The sequence below is a fragment of the Trachinotus anak genome, unplaced genomic scaffold (assembly GCF_046630095.1).
Source record: "Trachinotus anak isolate AG129_WGS33_773 ecotype Australia unplaced genomic scaffold, CSIRO_AGI_Tana_v1 ptg000018l, whole genome shotgun sequence".
Taxonomy (NCBI): domain Eukaryota; kingdom Metazoa; phylum Chordata; class Actinopteri; order Carangiformes; family Carangidae; genus Trachinotus; species Trachinotus anak.
Window position 1 is genome coordinate 17,319,522 of NW_027273869.1, and position 19,621 is coordinate 17,339,142.

At 37.9% G+C, this 19,621-nt stretch overlaps 3 protein-coding genes across 4 annotated transcripts in view; all 3 read left to right on the top strand.

Moving 5' to 3' along the window:
* rassf3 (Ras association domain family member 3) overlaps window positions 1–10,027 on the top strand; it is a 74,732-nt gene extending 64,705 nt beyond the window's left edge. For both annotated transcript variants that reach the window (XM_071502125.1, XM_071502126.1), the window contains 3 exons: window positions 630–717; window positions 2,763–2,878; window positions 4,296–10,027. In XM_071502125.1, coding sequence (XP_071358226.1) covers window positions 630–717; window positions 2,763–2,878; window positions 4,296–4,445 — 354 coding nt within the window. In that variant the 3' untranslated portion in view covers window positions 4,446–10,027. The remainder of the gene's footprint in view (window positions 1–629; window positions 718–2,762; window positions 2,879–4,295) is intronic.
* dgki (diacylglycerol kinase, iota) overlaps window positions 1–19,621 on the top strand; it is a 225,496-nt gene that overhangs the window by 143,268 nt on the left and 62,607 nt on the right. The gene's annotated exons all lie outside the window — the stretch shown is intronic.
* Window positions 11,414–18,956, top strand: LOC139635115 (adipocyte plasma membrane-associated protein). Its single transcript, XM_071502123.1, has 9 exons — window positions 11,414–11,679; window positions 13,438–13,527; window positions 13,633–13,754; window positions 14,443–14,544; window positions 14,673–14,825; window positions 14,920–15,035; window positions 16,184–16,344; window positions 16,424–16,619; window positions 18,040–18,956. The coding sequence occupies exons 1-9, from the start codon at window positions 11,417–11,419 to the stop codon at window positions 18,250–18,252; spliced, it is 1,416 nt and encodes a 471-aa protein (XP_071358224.1). The 5' UTR covers window positions 11,414–11,416; the 3' UTR covers window positions 18,253–18,956.

A 19,621-nucleotide genomic window follows, 5' to 3' on the forward strand; every position in this document is an offset into this window, starting at 1 on the left:
TGAATTAAGACGTGAGGACATGTGGGCTGAAGTCTGATGTTGAACTTTTATTAAAACCTCGATTGGCTCCTGTGAGTGATGTTTCCCGACGAGTTCATTAACCTGAGCTGCTTCAGATCATCAGTAAACTACAGCAGAGCTTCATGTAAAACAAAGGGAGGCATTAAAACTGTATTTAACCTTTTACCAGACAAAAACTAATGCACCCAAAATAATCTTTTTAACAACCTTTTGATTGCAGTCAAAACACTGGTCTTCTTTACTCTCTAAACTCTTTAAATTTTACAACTAAAAGTCAGAATGAGGTGAAGAGAAGCTTAAGTTACAGAAGCACAAACATGGTAGAAATGTGAGGAACCAGTTGTGTGTCCACAGCTGTTGCAGTGATGGGATTTTAAATGTCTTTTACAGACAGAATCAGGAGACTCTTTCAAACAAAGTACAGTTTGTCCTGGTTGTGTGAAGACCAAGTCCAGTTCAGACCAGAACACGTCGGAAGGACATGTCCCCCGAACACAACAGTGTTTTAAAATGTTAAACTGTCACCACTGATTAGTTCTCATTAGTGTTAGTGTGTCCGTCTGGATTGTGACATGTCAGTGTTTTACTGTTGTGTGTGTTGTGTGCAGGTGATCGTCGCCCTGTTGAACAAGTTCACAGTCGCAGACAACCCGGCCAAATACGCCCTGTACAAACGCTGCCGCAGAGAGGAGCAGGGTAAGTGTGTGTATGTGTGTGTGCGTGTGTGTGTGTGAGAGACAGTGAAAGCGACAGAGCTGGAGACTGTGTTTCATGCCACTTGTGCCGAGCTCGTATCAGATGTTTTGACACTGACATAGTGTCGACGAGGAGTGTGTGTGTGTGTGTGTGTGTGTGTGTGTGTGTGTGTGTGTGTATTTCTGGATGCCTCGCCCCCATCTCACTTGTTGCTGGATGCCTCAGGGCTCTCCCCACTATCAACAGCTCACCAGGAATACACACACACACACACACACACACACACACATATATAAATACTCACACATTTACACACTCTATGAATCAACAGCTGTTGCAGGTCGTTGGGTGTCAGACATTTGTGTCTCCAAGAAACAAAAACACACAATTTATACACAGATTTAAACTATAAAACAAAACACAAAGTCACTTGTGTATATTTGCTAAATTGTGCGACTTATTTTTATTCCTCATTTGAAGCCTGTGAAATGTTTTACCCCCAGACTTTAATAGAGATTTTGGGGGTTTTCCTTCTTTAAAAGCTGCGTCTCGCTGCTGTCAAATAAGCTCCTGGTCTGGGTTTCAGCCTGCTAATAAAAAACTGTGTCTAGACGCACGTCTGACAAGAGACGGATGTTAGGCCACAAACATACATGAGCTCATATATAAATCCCTCAAGTTATCAGAAAGGAGAAGTGGGTGGAGCCGTGCTGCTGCTGTTTCATCAGAAACGTAGAAACGTCACTGACCTTCAGTTTCAGGATGAAACTAAGTGGCTCCAGTTGAGGTCGTTTGTCTGCCTGAGGGAAGGAAAAAGATAAAAATTCAGCTGGTTTGTTTGAGATTAAAGGAGCCTTGAACAGTGGCTTTGAAATCTTAAAGGGAAAGTTCAACATTTTTCTAAATTCTTTCATTCGTTTTCTCGCTAAGATCTGTACCTACGGTGGCCCTGAAGCTCATCTCGCTGCAGCTTAACTAAGAAAACAACGATTTGACAACACATGCACAACCTTCAGAAAAAAGTTTCAAAGTCTGAGACACAACCAAAAATAAAAATGAGCTGCAAATACAGGAAAAACGACCTGTATTTCTGTCTTTGGTTGTGTTGTTTGCATTTTTTCACACTTTTTTCTTTTGTCTATTTGCATCTGTTTTGAGCTTCTGGGCCACCGTACACACTGTTGTCAAGTCAGTCCAGTCACTATGAAGATTTTCCAGCCTTCGACAGGCCGCTGTGTGTAGCTTCATATTCGATGGACAGATATGAGAGTGGTATCGATCTTCTCATCTTACTCTCTAATTTATGTAATGTAATAATGCGTTTCCTGAAAAGGTCAAACTGTCCATGTTGATACGATGTTCGTCCTGTGCGGCTCCTTCTCTTGGTCACATGGCGTCTGAGATTTGATGTATTTTTGTTTAATTTATAATTTATGCAGTCATTGTGTATAATAATAAAGATGTCCAGTGAGTTTTAAAAAATATTATCATCTATAATAAAGCCGTAAAACATCCTGCGTCAGCACAGATGTGTTTTTAAGAAAGTTTTAGGGCAGTGAGTAGATGGCGACTATGAGACTGTGAACTCTTTCTTTAACGAATTTAGAAGTAATTTCAAAATAAAACAATATTGTTCAATAATGTCACCGTAAAAATTATTATTTTTCCAGTTATCAGTATGAGTGTTAAACTTAAAGGGCCAGTTGTTGTGACCAGTTCAGTCTGACAACATGGAGCTCTCTCTTTCTCCTTCACTCTCTGTTTTTGTAAATTACTGGTCGTTAATGTGCCGCACCCATCCTTTCATCCTCTGCCCTGCCAGTTTATATGTTCACACACACACACACACATACACACACACACACACACACACACACACACACAGACACACACACTGCAGAATTTAACTGCAGCGACCGCAGCACTGCCTGTATGTATGTGGTTTGATGGAGGCACATACTGTACAGACTAAATTAACCTTTGTTTGTGTGTGTGTGTGTGTGTGTGTGTGTGTTTGTGTGTGTGTGTGTGTTTGTGTGTTGCAGTGTATGTGTGTAAGCTGGCGGATGGCGAGCAGCCGTTGTTTCTTCGTCTGGTGGCGGGACCTGACACCGACACGCTCAGCTTCGTCCTGAGAGAACAACAGACGGGAGAAGTCGTGGTAACGTTTCACTTCTTCACTTCTAACATTCACAGTTTACATTTTATTCATCATTCCTTCACTTTTTCTTTATCCATCTGTGTCTCTTCTGTTTCTGCTTTTCTTTCTTCACCTTCTCCTTCTTTACTTCCTTCTCTCCTCCCCTTAACTTATGATTAAACACTCTCATCCTCCTTCTTCCTCTCATCCTCCTTTTCCTCTCATCCTCTTTCCACTCTTCTTCTACCCCCCTTACTCCTCTTCCTTTTCATCCCTCTCTTCCACCCATTTTCCTATCACCTCTTCGTCCTGCTCACCTGTTCCTCCTCCTCTTCCTCGCTTTCATTTTGTCCTTCCCCTTTGTTTCATGCTCCTTTTTTCTCCTCCTTGTTCTCTTCTTTCCCTTTTTCTTCTTCCTCCCCCTCTTCTCTTTATCCATCTTACTTCAGATCTCCTTCCTCTCTTCTCCTCCGTCATCATTCTCAGTCTTCCTCCTGCTTTCACCTCTTTGTTCCCCTCCTCTTCCTCCCATTCCCTTTTTCTGCTTTCTTCCCCTTTGTTTACAGATCCTGACACTGTGATCGATTGTATTTATTTTTTATTTTTTTGTTTTCACTTTGCAATTTTGTTTTCCTGTCAAAACAATACAAAAATCTTTTCTTCTTCTTCCTCTAACTCGTTTTCCTCCCCTGCTTTTCTCGTTACTGCTCATTCCTCCTCCTCTGGATTCTTTGTTTGTCTTTTTCTTGAGTTTATGCCACAGTGTTTCCATGGAAAACCAAAAAGCTCCCCGAGCTGAGTCCAGAGAAATAAACAAAGAGAAAATAAACAGTATGGCCGCCAGATTCAGGGTCATTTTACAGCCTTTTATCACATTAGTAAGAATAAGAACCTAATAAAATGTTCAGTATAATGACGACAACAAGAATCATTACAACCATTATTATTCTCATTATCATCATTTAGACCAAGAAAATAATAATATTAAAGAGAAAATCCACTTCATTAATCTTGAGAAGAAGAAGCACCAAACCCAGTACACCAACATAAACATCATCATCCAGAATAATGCAATAATAATAAACTTTATTTATAAAGTACTTTTCATAAACAGAATTACTAAACACTTTACAGTGGAAAAATCAGTCAGAATGAATCCAGGACAATAAAATTGAGTAGAATCAGGCCAGGGAAAGTACAGAGAACAGATAAAATACCCAACAATAAAATGAATAATAAAATTAAGACTAAAACGGGTGAAATAATCCAATAGAAAAGATAAAACCTAATGAAATCCAAAGGAAAACAAATGATGGCATTAGCAAATCGCTTTATAAAAAAACGAGTGAAAGAAATAAAGAAACAAACAATAATAGATGAATAAAAAGCAATGTGTTAATAAAATAATAATAATTTTGTCACTTGCTTTTCTCCTCAGTGGGACGCCTTCTCCATCCCTGAGCTGTGCAACTTCCTGCGGATCCTCGACAAGGAGGAGAGGGAGCAGAGGGAGGCGGTGATTCGCCGCTACGAGTCCTACCGCCAGAGACTGCAGGAGGCGCTGAGGGAGGTCCGAGGGCCCTCTTAGAGGATTTAACCTCCATCAAACAGGACTACTGCCCCCTAGAGGGACGGAGGAGGTGATTCTTACCTCCTCTGAGGTGAAAAATGGTGTATATTTTGACGGAGAGGGGGATGTGAATGCAGAAAAAGAAGAGAGGATGCAGCGCCCGGGAGAAGGGATGATAAAAGATGAGAGGGGGACAGAAATAACTGAGAGACAGAAAGTGAAGGACAAGCAAATAAAGGGATGAACGGATGAAATGTGGATGGACGCTGCTGGAGTTTGATCCAGCCTGGGCTCAAGACTTCAAACTGCTGCCTGCTCTGCTCCGTCTGCCTGCAAACACCAAAGATTCACTCAACTGTGCCATATTCATTCATTCATCCTCTCTCCCTCTCTCCGTCCATCCCTCTCTTCTTCTTCCTCTCTCACTGTCCTGCTGTCACATAATTTATGCAGTTTCCTCTTTGTCTCCCCAAGTTTTTACCCTTTTGGATTCGTGAAAGATTCAAGGCCATATGTTGAGTTAGAGTTTTATTTAATTTGTTTGTACATATTTTTTCTTAATTTATATGGGTGAAGCTCTTTGTTGTTTTGTTTTTTTTTTCCTTTTTAAAACAAAGTCTTAGTTTATTCTAAGGAAGTGGAGCAACAGTTTGATTGCCGACACAGACACAGAGAATAGTTTATCTAGACTTCTACTTGAGGTAAATACACAAACAACATGAGCATCGGATACCACTGGATATAAAGTTTATCAGTTTAAAATCACAGAGTCTGTCTCTATATTTACACCACAGGGAATACCAGAAAAATTAGAGAATAACCTGGAAGTAAATAAAGTCTTCATCGTTTTGCTGTGATTACACTGAAAGAAAGGAAAAACTTACTTGCATATAAATATGGAGTCTCAAGTGTGCCAAAGGAAAAGTTCAAGTTTTTATTTTTGTTTGTTTGTTTTGTAAATATAATCTAAACTGATACATTTGTTTTTAGTTTGTGTTGCTTTTGGTATTATAGAAGGATGGCAGACAATTAAATAATAGACCAATACATAAAACCAGGTATATTATGAACTGATTAATTACATTTACATTTAAATTGTGCAAATTAAACGTCGCAAATGTCGATTCATAATTTTATTCCCTTATTCTGTCTTTTAAATATATATTAAGTGAAGGAATTTTGATATGGAATGAAAAAAATATTGTTATTGTTATTCCACTTGCTAATGTACCTGCCTTTTTATATTTCATCTCATAAATTATTTGTATCCTGCTGTCACATTTACAATTTTACTCTGATGAGCAGATACATTAGTCAGTGGGATAACAAAAACTAAAAATTAAAACAGCAGTAACATTACAAATAAAACAATTTAATACATTTATTAATTGGCAAAGTTAATGATCTTTTTCCCTGAGGAATCTTTTCATCATTTATTTTTCTAGGAAATCCGTCACAAAATGTAACTTTGACGCAAACAAAGCAAATTCCTTAACTTCTACTTATATTATTTTTATTGTTTTTATCTGCTGTTACATACTCGATATAAAAGTTAGATTAAAAAATAATTTTAGAAATACTTTTATTTACATTTGACTTATGTTGTTAATGCATGATTTACTGCAAATTTAATTAATCAGTTAATAATGACTTTTTTCTTTTTTTTATTATTATTATTATTATTATTATTGGCACACTTCAGATTCCATACAGAATGGCCTGTAACTGAATGTTGTAGATGAAGGTGCACAGAAATACAAAGATGTAAAATTCAGGTTTAATGTGACAGAAAACAGACACAAAAACTCATGACTGTGGTTACTGACACAAAATAGAAGAAGAAAGAAAGAGTCTTAGATAGAAGCTTGTGAGCAGAGAGTAGTTTAAGTTTTGGTTGCAGTCTGTAAAAAGCGTTGATTGTCTAGGGTGAGGATGATGATGATGATGATGATGATGAACTGGTGGGATTTAAAGCCTTTGATTGCATTTTCACGCCACCAGCAGAGTTTGATGAAGCAGGAACTGAACAGACTGATGTGATTTGGACTGATATGACCCCTGACCTCTGACGCTGTATGACCAGAGGAGGGAGGAGTGATAACTGACCGGTTTCTGGAAGTTGATTGAGTGGTTTAGAGGAAGTAGAAAACAAACAGAACAGAAGAGGATAAGTTTTGTTTCAGAAGTGGCCAGTGGAGCCAATACATTGGAAAGACTGTTGTAGAAGCAGTGTGACTGTAACCCTGAGGGCAATGACGGGATTTTCCTCAAACCACAAGTCACCGTGATTTACTGCATGCTCATTTTTTTGCATTTATGAAAGCTCCTTTAATCCACTGCTGAGAGAAAAGGAGGTCTGTAAGCGCAGATAGCTGCAGAGGACGAGGGAGGAAAAATGGCTGCATTGTCCTGTTTTCTTTCATTTAGAATGCCTGTGTTTTTGTGCTCTTATCTCAAGTTAAAACGTGCAGCCGTGACCTCCTTGTCAACTCGCTTTTCAGCTTTTTTTTCTGGTAGAAGAAAGGGAAAAATATTACAGGGGAAAGTGAGGAAAAGAAGGCAGGACAGTAGGACAGAAGGAGTATGCAGTAGACGATAAGAAATATGCATCAGCAAGTGCGAAAGAAGGTACAAAATTAAAAAAGTTAAGCGCTTCTTGTACAGTTTGGGTCCATTATAGGCCTTTTGATAGTGATGCAAGTAAATAGCTGCCTTAAATATATATGCAAATATATATATATGTCTTCTTTGGCATATGTAATTTATCATTTATGGCTTCAAGACCAAAAAGGCTTGTTTTCAATGTAGTTTTGTAGAAAACTTTTTTCTTTGAATCAGCGGTTATTCTGGTATTTGAGGAAACAACAAGTTAAATCACAAAGAATAATTTGGACAAAACATAAACTACAAATCAGACTTAAAATTGTTCTAATTAATCAAATCTGATGTGAAATTCTTCGTTGTTTGAGCTGCAGGTACTGAATGAAGTCAAACTGACGGTGCTGTGGTTGCATTTCTGTAGAAGACTGTTGTACAATATCGCCGTCCAGTGGACAAACACTGCAACTGTTCTCTCATTTCTGTGTCAAACGTATCAATTATCTTTATAGATTTTATTTTAACTTTTGATGTTATAACCAAAGATATTTTTTTGTGGTGTTGCCTGGAGCAAAAATATATTAGAGGCTCTTCCCACTGGAGGGAAAAACATATATCGTTTAGAGTTTTATTTAAAGGGGTTTTAACCCTGGTTTATTCTACTATCAAACACTGGGTCGATTCTATGGAGGCAAAAAAAGGCCAAAAAGATTTGAATCTTAAAGCAACTGGATACTTAATTGTGATATTTAAAGGTACACTCCACCAATTTTTTTTGAAAGAACTGTGCATTTAGGTGTCAGGGAGGGTCTAATAGAAGAAGTTGCATTATGGGAAATGCAGGATCAAGGGTTTTTGGAGTTTGACCCATAACAGGGACTAAAAATCAGGATATGCTTTTCATTTTTCTTTTTTTCATTGTTTTTTAAATGTCTCTCATAAGTTCCCAAACTTCGCAGAAGTACTGTAATAAATGGAGTAAACCTGAATCCTTAATGTTGAAATTAAATACCATGAAATTTATAGCAAGTGTATAAATAACTATTTTAAAAACAATATATTGAATTTGCTCAATTTTAATTGGTCATTCTTGGCTTGAATCATAAAATTAAGTTGTTCAAACTGATTCAGAAACCAAATATCAAAATGAAAAATTCCAACTTTATTTGGGCTGCAAACTTGTTTCAAAGAGAAAATTCAAATTATTTTAGCCTCTTTTTTGCCTCTATATGATATAATTTAAAGTGATACAAAAGTCTGCATGGAAACAGTTAATGAACCTTAAAGCCATGTTGTTGTTTGTGTATCTTATAAACAACTTTAGCTGTTTAAACACATCAGACCAGACTCGTATCAATTAATTTTTTTTTTTTTTTTTTTTTTTTTTTTTTTGGGCACTTTAACTTTGAATTCAGGGAAGACGGGTTTTTTATTTTTATGTTTCCTGCAAACCACCACAATCACACTCTGTACTTTATCTTAACAGCTGATACATTATCATCTTAATTTGAAAAGATGTTAAGCTCTACTCATAATCGTATGTTTTTCTATTTTAACACATTTAAGTACAGTGTGACAGAAGTTAGCTTCGTTCTTATTCTAAGCTCATTTTATTTTTGTGTCTCAACGAGCTTCCGTATGATTTGCTCTGTGTTAGCTGTAGACTGTGAAACTGTTTGGTTGAATCTCGACTCTCGCATGTGTTCCTGTTTGTCTCCTTGTACATGCTTCCTGTACACACCACTGGGCTGTTCAACATTAAAGCATGCATTATCATGTGTAGAGCGGCACTCAGACGCTATTATGAAGCTTTGGGCCAGTAGTGTTAAAGTATGAAGAGTTGATATGATACCTGTTGTGTATTCAGAGATCTGGTTTTAAGGCTGTTCAATCGTAGCTAGAGTCAGAGAGCGTGCAAGTGGTGAGCTGCATTTTGGAGCTCAAAGGTTAATTTTTGCTCCAAATGTGATGTTACACCATATAATGTTTTTTTCTACCAAAAAGCTAAACATGCTGCAGTTTCAGCTTCTCAAATGTGAGGATCTGCAGCTTTTCTTTGACATAAATATCGCACAAAACAAGCAATTTGAAGATGACGTTGTTGGCACTGGGAGATGATAACGGGCATTTTCCACTTTTTTCTAACACTGTATCCAAAATGAGTAATCAATCATTTGTTGCAGCCTTAGTTTCGTCCCTAGTCACATTTAAGTAAATATATTAGAGTGAAAACCGTTAAATTAATTAGTCGGTCACCAACAGTTTTGGAGATTAATTAATGAAATTTCTGATGAGTTTTTAGGTTCTTTAGCACGTTGTACATTCTCTGACTCACTCAGTTTGAACAGCCACAAGCTGTAATGTTAAATGCCAAAGATTTGTGTGTAGCTCTTCTCTCATTTACTGATTTTATTCTTATTTTCCAGCGATACTGTTTTTGTTGTACACAGAGACTAGAGATAACACAGTAGATGCTCTGTGATTCATCAGGGTTGTCTCATATGATGCGTTCCTTGCGTCTGAAGTTCACTCTGTTGTTCTACACTTGAGAAAAAAAACGGTCACGGGTTTTAATTTCAGATCTGAGCTGCAAAATCCCAAAAATATTATTGTCTTTTGAATCAAAGAAGGGATGGAAAGAAGCTCCTGTGTGAACACAAAGGAGGTTTATAATGAGAAATCCTCTTATTTCAATTCACTAATGTCTAATCAAAATTTAAGTCAATAGAAGATGTGATTTATTGAAGGATTTGGTTGAATTTTGGCCTTTGAGCTCGTCTGAAATGTCCCGATCTGTGGCCTCAGCAGTGCCTTTCTGAAACGTTTGACAGACCTGCAGGAGAGACTGAAGGTTTCATCGGACGTTTGCTCTTTGTTGCAGTACTCTCTGTAGGTGAACAGTTGACTGAGGCAGGTTTATTTTTGTAGGTATCTCTCAATCAAATGTGGCCTTTCCTCACTCAAGGCGGGCTGCATCTATTAAAGGTGAAATTAAAACAGAAGTGTTTCTGTGTTTGAGTGTTTTCATGCATCGTTGTTTTCTTCTTATTGTGATTAAAATAGGTTTTGTCTGGAGATTATTTTGCAGATTGCTTTATCCGCTCATATATTTGACTAGAGCTGAAAAAAAGCCTTTTAATTTATTACTTCATTAAAACAAAATTAAGTGACAACTTTGATTAACCCTTAAATCACACAGCAGGTCATTAGTGACCCAGGACTATATTACACCCTGTGTAATTCATTAAGCTTTCAAAATCCTGGTCAAACTATTTGTCTTTAATAATATTCTGGTGTTAAAATGTCAAAAAATGACAAAAATGTGATTGTTTTCTAATGTTTTTATCTATATAGTGAAGTGTTCATCGTTTAAGTAATATTTTAAGCAAAAATGCCAAAAAAAAAAATTATATATATTTCATCATAAATTTAATATCTTTGGGTTTTGGACTTTGTCAAACAAAACATGCAAAAATTGGCAATTCTGATGGGAATTTTTCACTCTTCTGACATTTTATTCACCAAATAAGTAATAGATTTATCAAAAAGAATCATAGGCAGATTAATCTATAATATTTAACAGGAGTTTCCAGACCAAGATCTGAATCTAGATTAACAAACTTGACAAAAAACAGTTAAGAATGTGTAAAGAAGTTTAAACTGTTCCCTCCAATCAAAAAAAAAAAACTTTATTCAAAATACACATGAATCCTCAGACATAGCTGTTTCCAGTCTCCATGCTAAGCTAAGCTAATCAAGCTGTGTGTAGTATCCACAGAAAGAAAATAAAACAGCAGCAGAGCCTCATCTTTCCTCAGTGTCCTCAGTGTTATTTATGATGTTTGTGGTGTCAGTCGCTCCTCCTCTTGCCCCCTGTTTGACCCCAACTCAAATAACCTCTCAGACAAGAAGTGGGGACCCCCCCCCACTGTCTCACATACACACTAAACTCTGGCACCTGTAAAGCTGCAGCAGTGCAGGGTGAAAGATGGCGCTGCCTTCAAAATAAAAGCTTCCAATGACGTCCCTACATGGTTGATGATGAGGCCTTGAGGGTGTTTGAGAATCTCGTGCTCATTTTGCATCCCTGGACTGATTTTGTGTCTCTTTGTGATCATGTTGTTTCTGTCTGTGGTTGTTTTGCATCTCCTTCCGCTTGTTGTGTGTCTCTTTATGGTCATTTTACGTCGCTATGTGGCCTTTTTAGTAGTTTTGCATCTACTTCTACTCACCTTTTTGTCTCTATGTGGTCGTTTTATGTCACTTTGCAGTTTTTTTTTTTACTTTTCACAGGCTGTAGACCAAGCAAACCTTTGACCCAAAACCCAAATATATATATATTTAGGTGCTGTTTTAATTACATTTTCCTCAAAAATTGTAAAATCAAAACAATGTATTTTAAAATGGATGTAAAGTATGAACCTCTCCCTAGTCTGAAAAGTCTGAAAACACAGAGGCACAGACTGAATGGAAACTTGTTACCCAACACAGCTTTAATTTTGAAAGTCCATACCGGAAGTGTTCGTTTACACTCCGGCGAGCTTTACACACTCTTCAGTCTCACTCACTCACACTCACTCATTCATCGCCCCTCGCTTCTGCAGCTCAGACCCGTGAATCTCAGCAGGAAGAAGCGGCTCAAAAACTCAACCATGTAAGTTTGACACTTTATTTCGCTTCAGCTCAAACTAAATAAAAGATTTTAACTTGTACGAGCGCCACAAGTGTCAAAGTTCTCCCTGCGTTGCCAAACTGCGTTAGAAATTTGATCAGTTTAAAGACTCTTTGTTTATCATAAAAACAGGCGCGTAGTAAAAATCAATACATTACTTTTTTTGGAACCAGTATGAGTTTGTCTACTTTTCGGCTCCAGTTGTACACATACAACAGCTTTTATTTTAATAAAATGAACAGTAATGCTCGGTTCAGCTGTTACCTGTTGAGCTAATCTAGAATGCACAGCTGCAGGAAATGGTGTTAAAAGCTGAAATGTTACCTGGACATATCCTTGCAATCAGTTCAGCGACTTCACTACCTGTTGACCTGTAAAATATCCCATCATCGATGATAAATGCAGGATCCAAGAGATGGTAAAATTGAGATATTTTAGAATGGAGTTCTGACGCCAGATCACAAAAACGCTGTGTTTTTAATGATGCATCTGCATGAGGCAGATTGTGCATCTAGTTTGACAGCTGATCTTTGTCAGGGAACATGATGGTGAGAAGCAGCAGGTGAACAACATCTGGATAATCTCTGGATGAGCTCGATTTCTTTTCTTGTCTTTGCACATTAACCCCTTCACTGCTGAACCAGCAAACCCTCAACACTTGTCAACATCCCAGTGTTTCCTCAGACTCCAGATGTGTCAGGCTGCATTGCACAACCAGATAAGAGCTTTTCTTTTAAAGGGAAAGTGCACACTATACAACCTGTGAATAAAGAAGCCATTATCATGAACCTGTAATGATCAATTTCAGTCAGTAAAAGCATCATGTAAGCACATCTGGAGCCACTTACAGTGAGTGCCCAGGACCCTGCAGACCTTGGTTGGCTGTATTTTTTTTTCACAGTGAGATAAAGTTGGTTGAAAGTCATGCAAACTGTTTTCCTGCAGAGCTGTCACAACAGAACAATGTCAGACTGTGTGCAGTTGTCATATCTGAGCCTCTGCCTGATTAACCTCCTCTTATCAGAGGGGAACAAGGAACCAGCTCCGCAGTGTGTCCTTCAAAGTTAAAGGCCTCTGTGTAGCTGTGTGTAACGGACGGGGTCGGCTCCGTGTTACTGACTCCAGATCCTCTGAAGCATCATGTACAGAGTCAAAGTTCACTTCTGTCTGTGAGGCAACACTGTTCACAGCAGATAGTGAGAACAGAGGCCTTTAACTTAACTGTTTGTTTTCAGATCAAGATCAAATGTGCATGAAGTAAATGTCTTTGCAGGTGAAACAGCAAATTTTATTCAGCAGCTTAAACCAAAAGAACTAAATGTCGCTGATTCTGCTCAGTGTCCACTTATTTCTTTATTTGGCAAAGTGAAGGCTTCAAATTTAGTTATTTAAGGGACCACGAATTTATATTAAGTGTTTGAAATGTTGTAAGAGTGTAAAAATATTAAACAATACATTTTGTTTTTACTTTTTGGTAAATTAACACAAACTGCATATTTAACTTGTTTAATTTATTTTGATTTATGCTTTTCTATTTGTTTATTTATCTATAAAGAGGTTTTTGGCCATTAAGCAGAAAAGTTAAACACATTTAAAACTTAGTTTAATGGACCAACAAACTGGTTCAATTGTTTAATAAATAGGCAGTAAAGAGGATTGGTACGCGGCCATGAATGGATTATAGCTGCTCTGTGTGTCTGAGTGCGTCTTCATGAGTCTGTGTGTAACGCTCTCTGTCAGGGTGGGCAGGAGGTCATTGTCTGTGGCTCTGCTCTCTGTGGCTGTTGGAGTTTATCTGCTGCCTTCGCCCATAGACCCCAAACCTCATGTGTAAGTATAGACACACACACACACACACTTGGGTTTGGGTTTAACTCTTACACAGGCAATAACAATAAGTCACTAGGAATAAAAAAAAAAAATCTGTTCTTTCAGACTGAAGGGGCCCCCTCCAGCCCTCGAGGGCCCGCTGGCCGTCAACACCCGCCTGCAGAAGGGCCGGAGGCTGTTCACTGGTCAACTACAAGGACCAGAATCCTTCACTGCGGATGAGAACAGTGAGTATGCAGGATTTTATGTGTGTGTCTGGATCACACACATTAGTTTTTTTACTTGTCAGGAGGGTGGAGGATCTGAAAAGGGCTGCAACTAATGATTATTTTCATTATTGATTAATCTGTGGATTATTTTTCTGATTAATTAATGAATCTTTCTTATCTATAAAATGTCAGAAAATAGTTAAAGGCCTTCAGTTTCTAATCAGATACAATAAAGAAAAACACCAGCGAGTCGTCACATTTGTGAATGTTTTGAATTTTTTAATGACAAAGGACTAAAACAATTAATCAATATATCAAAATAATTGCAGATTAAACTACTAATCAATTAATCATTACAGCTTTTGACTTTTGACCTTTGCCTGTGCTCCTATGGAAGGTATTTTGTCCCTTGTTGCCCTCCGTATCTCTCATGTGATGTGAATTAATCTGCCTGGAAATCTGGTTTCATTTCATGTTTTTCATTTTTATTAATTCACATTTTTCTGCTTTATCAGTTGTTATTTTTTCAGTTATTACTTTGTGACTTTCTTTAAATTACATCAGCAATAAATTGATATTCTGTAGTGCTGGTGATCGCAGTGAATGTCAGTGATGGCCTGGATGCTACTACAAAATTCAGTATACAACACTAACACCTAACCTGTGTGTGTGTGTGTGTGTGTGTGTGTGTGTGTGTGTGTGTTAGATAACGTGTACACAGGAACAGTGGACGGGAAGCTGTGGAGGATCGGTCCTGACGACAGCCTCACCCTCATCACACAGATGGGACAGAATCTGCCAGAATGTGGTTCGTTCTTCTCTCCTCAGTTTAAAATCTTTACTGCGTCACGTCTTTGCCTCGGCTCAGATGAACTTCGGCGGCTGTAACATCTTTAATCATGCGGCACTGAGTGTTTTATGTGTCTGTGGCTGCAGGCAGCAGCACAGACTATGAGCCCGTCTGCGGTCGTCCTCACGGTGTTCGGCTGGATCGACACGGTCAGCTGATTGTTGCCGACTCTTACTTTGGGCTGCACAGCGTCGACCCAACAACCGGACAAAAGACTTTACTGGTGGCTAATTCAGAGGGTACGGTGTGTTTGTGTTTGTGCTGTATGCATTTCGAACGAAGCTCAGTTTGTAATACACAAATAAATTCCCTGTTTCTCCTCTCTGTCCTCAGGTGCTGATGGTGTTCCCTTCGCCTTCCTAAACGGCCTTGAGATTTCTTCCCAATCTGGGATCATTTATTTCACAGACTCTTCCAGTCGCTGGGGACGGAGACACGTCAAACTGGAGGTGAAGTGAAGAAAAAGATGAGCCTGCATGTCTCAGAGAAATATTCAGTAACTTCTTTTTAAATCTGAAATTTAAAAGCAGCGAGAAGCATCTGAAAGAAGAAAACCTTTAATTAGATAACCAAGCACAGGAAAGCTGAATCCAGCAGGGTTCATAAAGGGGTTTTTTTTTGTTTTGTTTTTGTTTTCTCAGCGTTGCTCGGAAACCACAGCTCTCCAAAAAAACAAGGACACTTTTCTTTCTATCCGTCCATCTGGCCGGTTCGCCAGAAAACAGGAAGCTCAGAGTCCATTCAGTTCAGCGAATCACTGAGCGCCGCTGAAGAGGCTCAAGGAGAGATGCTGCTCACATGCACTTCAAAATCTGATTATTCCCACAAAACCTTTAGCTCAAAACATTTTGGCTTCAACTGAGGGTAAGAGGAAATATACTGTGCCCAAAATAGAAAAGATTCAGCTGCTGTTGCTAATGTATATGAAAATATATCGTTTTCTGTAAACCTTGTACATTAGACTGATAAATGTACAGAAATTATTGACATTCAATTTAAAATCTAAATTTCTAATGAAAAAGTTACTCCTCTGCTTTCTGAACTACAGAAAACTAAAGTAAGCCATGTTTAACTAAACCAAATACAAGCTAAACTAAGCTTAAAAAGTCAGTCTTACAAAAAGTAAATGAACCAAAACAAAGTCAAATTAAACTACAAAGCTGAACAAAGCCTAACAAAGACTAACTTAACCAGGTTAAGACCAACTAAGCTAAAAAAATGTTAAGCTAAACTAAGCGTAAACTAAACTGAAAAGCTAAACTAACGTTAACCTTGAGGCTAAACATAAAAACAAACATGACATTAAAAAGTTAAACTAAGCAGAGATATACCTGACAACAATTTAGCTAGTTACTAGCTAGCTAGTAAGCTAAGCTAAACTATGAACAAAAATAAGCTATGCTAACTTAAGCTACAATTTAAAATAAACCAATAAAATGTAGTTAACAAAGATATCCTCACTCAAGATCTTAACTCAAGGTCAACTTACGTCTTTCTGTGGACATTTCGAGCACGTATCATGGTCTTCCTTGGTGGATGGAGTTTTTTTGGAGAAAGCTAACTAAGCTAAGCTAAACTGCACCGTTCGTCGTTTCAGGTGATCGAGCTGAACAGCCTCGGCCGTCTCCTCTCCTACGATCCTCAGACGGGAAGCGTGAAGGTGCTGCTGGACTCTCTCTACATGCCCAACGGCGTGGCCCTGTCGCCTGACGAGCACTTCCTGCTTCTCGCTGAAACCAGCATCGGACGCCTACTGAGGTACAAACGCTCACACGCGCCGTTTGTGATGAAGCAAACATTTGGGGGACGAATCGACTCTCTCTCTCTCTCCTCTCAGGTATTGGCTGAAGGGCCCGAAGGCTGGTGCCAAGGAGATCGTCATGGACAACATGATCGGTTACCCTGACAACATCCGCCTTAGCGACCATGGAACATTCCTGGTTGGCATAACGACGACGCGCTTCCGGAAGGTCACGCCTCCCTTCTTGGACATGATCGCCCCGTACCCGGCTGTCAAACGCTTCCTGGCCAAGGTCAGTGGGGTTTCCACATTTTTGAAATTGAATATTTGATAACTTCCTGTCGGTGTTGTCCGTGGTTACACGATGGATATGATCAGGTGAAGGAAACAGTAAGAAACACATGGTGAAGTTATGTTTATTAGCTACTTAAAGTTGATAATCTGTGATTGAGATTGAGACCAATTACCACAGATAATAAGTAATCACAAGAATTTAAAGGATTATTTAGATTTAGTAAATAAAGGCCGTCAGACCGTTAAACAAGAGGCTAGGTTTGAGCTAATCTGACCAAAAAAGATAAATTAATATAAAGCTAAACTAAACTATAGGCAAACTAGTGCTCATAATAAAAAAAAAAAAGGTTTAACTGAACTAACTAATCAAAACCTCACTAAAAGTTAGAATGAATCTTAACTAAAAAGATAAATTAAGCTGAGCAGCTAACCAAACTAAGATAAGTTACTTTCCCATGATGCATTTGTTCCTTGTGAAACGCTGTGTGGTTCTGAATTATTTTGGCTGTCAGTCAGTGGAGAATAACAGGCTTTGTTTCAGGCTGCGCTGAGACTAGATGGTGTGAAATCTGACAGGACAAGGGCAGGACCCTTTAGCAACACACACACTGATTTGTTAGATCAACACGTAAGTTTTTAGTTGAACACACACACACACACACACACACACACACACACACACACACACTTATTTGAGGGAGCAGGTCTGAACTCTTGGTGAACTTTGAGAAGCTTCTGTCATTAAACTTTGACCATTTTTCATCTTAATTAAGCTTATTTCCAAAGAGTGACTGTGTTGAAAATATCTCAGAAATGTCCATAAAAGTGTTTTCCTGTAAGTCCAAATATGGGTTTTCCTGATTGTGGTGTGAACATTTTTATGGAGCCTCACTTTGAATAAAATGAGCCTTACATTTTCATAATTGTCTTGTTTCCACTGACTGAAGTTCTTGATGAAATTAATTTCCAGTCATGTATTTGATTTAGTTAATCATTTTAAATCCATGGTAACATCTGCAGTTTTGGTTTACGTTGTATTATGGCCTGATAAATGTTGCTCTTTTGTTTTACTGGACTGTTATTAACTAATAATTTCTTAAAGGCTTCCTGGAAAGAAACACTGAAAGAAGCTGTGAATTTTTATTACTCATTCATTTATTACTGGAGACTTTAATCTTCACTTATGTTCAATGTTTTTTTGCAGGCACATTAATTTTTAATCTTTAATGTTTCTGCTTACACTGACAAAAAAAAGCTATAAAGTTTTTTTTTGTTTTTAACAAAATTTACATCTCATCATAATTAAGGTTAAGGTCTTCTGATGAATAACCAGTGTAGCTCCACAGTAAATAAAGTAAAATTTGAGGTTGCTGTATATCCATAAACTGTAACTATATTAAACTTGTTTGTGTTTCCAGGTGATTCCTCTGAGTTGGTACAACCTCCTGCTGCCACGCTACGCTCTGGTCCTGGAGCTCGGATTGGATGGCGAGCTTGTGGGAACGCTTCACGACCCCGAGGGCCGCCTGACGTGGGCCATCAGCGACGTCTTCCAGCACCGAGGGAGGACCTACCTGGGCAGCACCGACCTGCCGTTCCTGCCCGTCCTGGAGGGGTGGGAGAGCTCATGATGGGACTCCGCTATTCATTTTTACTTTTGGACAGTTGACGGATCCCTACATGCCGAGCAGCTACAAGGAAATTTGTGTCGCCTCTGGATTTTACATTTTCAAGGTTTTTAGTCACCGCTTGCATCTTGAGCAACATGTGGATTTTGTATCAATCAGACCTGGATATTGTGGTTTCAGGTCGGTCTCTGTAGGTCACTTTGTCACCTACTAATGACCTGAGAGGTGAACAGAACAACTACGATCATCTTTTTTGGAGAAGTTAAATGTCCTGTGGGAAAAGAAAAAAATTCCATCTGCACAAACAAAGAACTAAAAGCAGTGAATTGTCACATTATAAATTAAATGAATGTACTTTTTAGCACAAAAGACATGAAATGTGCCAAAATACTGTACATGATGTTCAACTGTAGAAATTAGGTCTGTTAAAAGAGCATAAAGTAATCCAAGAACTTTTACTGACTGTGAAATAGTAGATGGACACTGTGGCCTTTAATTGACACAAACAGCATATGGCGTAAACATGGAGTCTATTAATAGTTCAGTTTATAAGATATATGGACGCCTACATGGACTCGGATCAGTGATTTCTCTTAAATTAACCCTGAAAATTTTAATTGTAGACTTTGTAAAAATTATGAGAATGTAAACTGTTATTACCACATTGAAAAGCTAGTTTTTAAAATAAATATTTTATGTTAAATTCACACTCATTAGTCTCAGTTTCTAAACTGTGAGGATTTCCTGCTTTTCTCTGTTTCATATCATTTTAAACTAAATATCTTTGGGTTTAGTTAGTTGGACAAAATAGGACATTTGGAGACATCTCTCTGGAAAATTGTGACAGGTATTTTTAACAATATCTTCATATTTGAAGAAACATTTTATTGATTCATTGAGAAATGAATCACGAGTTTCATCAAATTATCCAATTTGTTTTTCTACTGTTTTAGTGTCAAAATGGAAACTTTGAGGAGATGCTTTGCTGATTCCTAATGAGAAGAGGTAAGAACAAAATTACTGTAGCTTTAACTCAAACTGGCCTTTTCCTGACAGGTGACTGGAGCAGATGAAGAATTAAGTTTTAAAAGTTATCAAATGTTTAGATTCTTTTGATGAAAAAAAAATCATCAAATCTGACAAAAAGATAATTGAAATTTTAAATTCTAAATCTGAGACAATTTAATTTATTTTTCAGGCCTAATATTTATAAAATTTCAGACATTTCAGGACATTTTTAAATAAGAAATTGTAAATTAAAACAGGAAAACTAAATCACAATATTTACATCTATTTTTCTAAACACTAAACTAAGTAAATTGACTGAAATGTTCTCTTCCTGTTCGGACTGTCATGGAGAGATCATACAAAT

What these genes read in the sequence shown, in the direction of transcription:
- LOC139635115 (XM_071502123.1), top strand. Translation starts at nt 11,417, where the DNA reads ATGTATTTTAAAATGGATGTAAAGTATGAACCTCTCCCTAGTCTGAAA. An exon ending in ACTGGTGGCTAATTCAGAGG is followed by an intron (nt 14,826 to 14,919) that starts GTACGGTGTGTT and finishes CTCTGTCCTCAG; the next exon opens with GTGCTGATGGTGTTCCCTTC. An exon ending in GGAGACACGTCAAACTGGAG is followed by an intron (nt 15,036 to 16,183) that starts GTGAAGTGAAGA and finishes TCGTCGTTTCAG; the next exon opens with GTGATCGAGCTGAACAGCCT.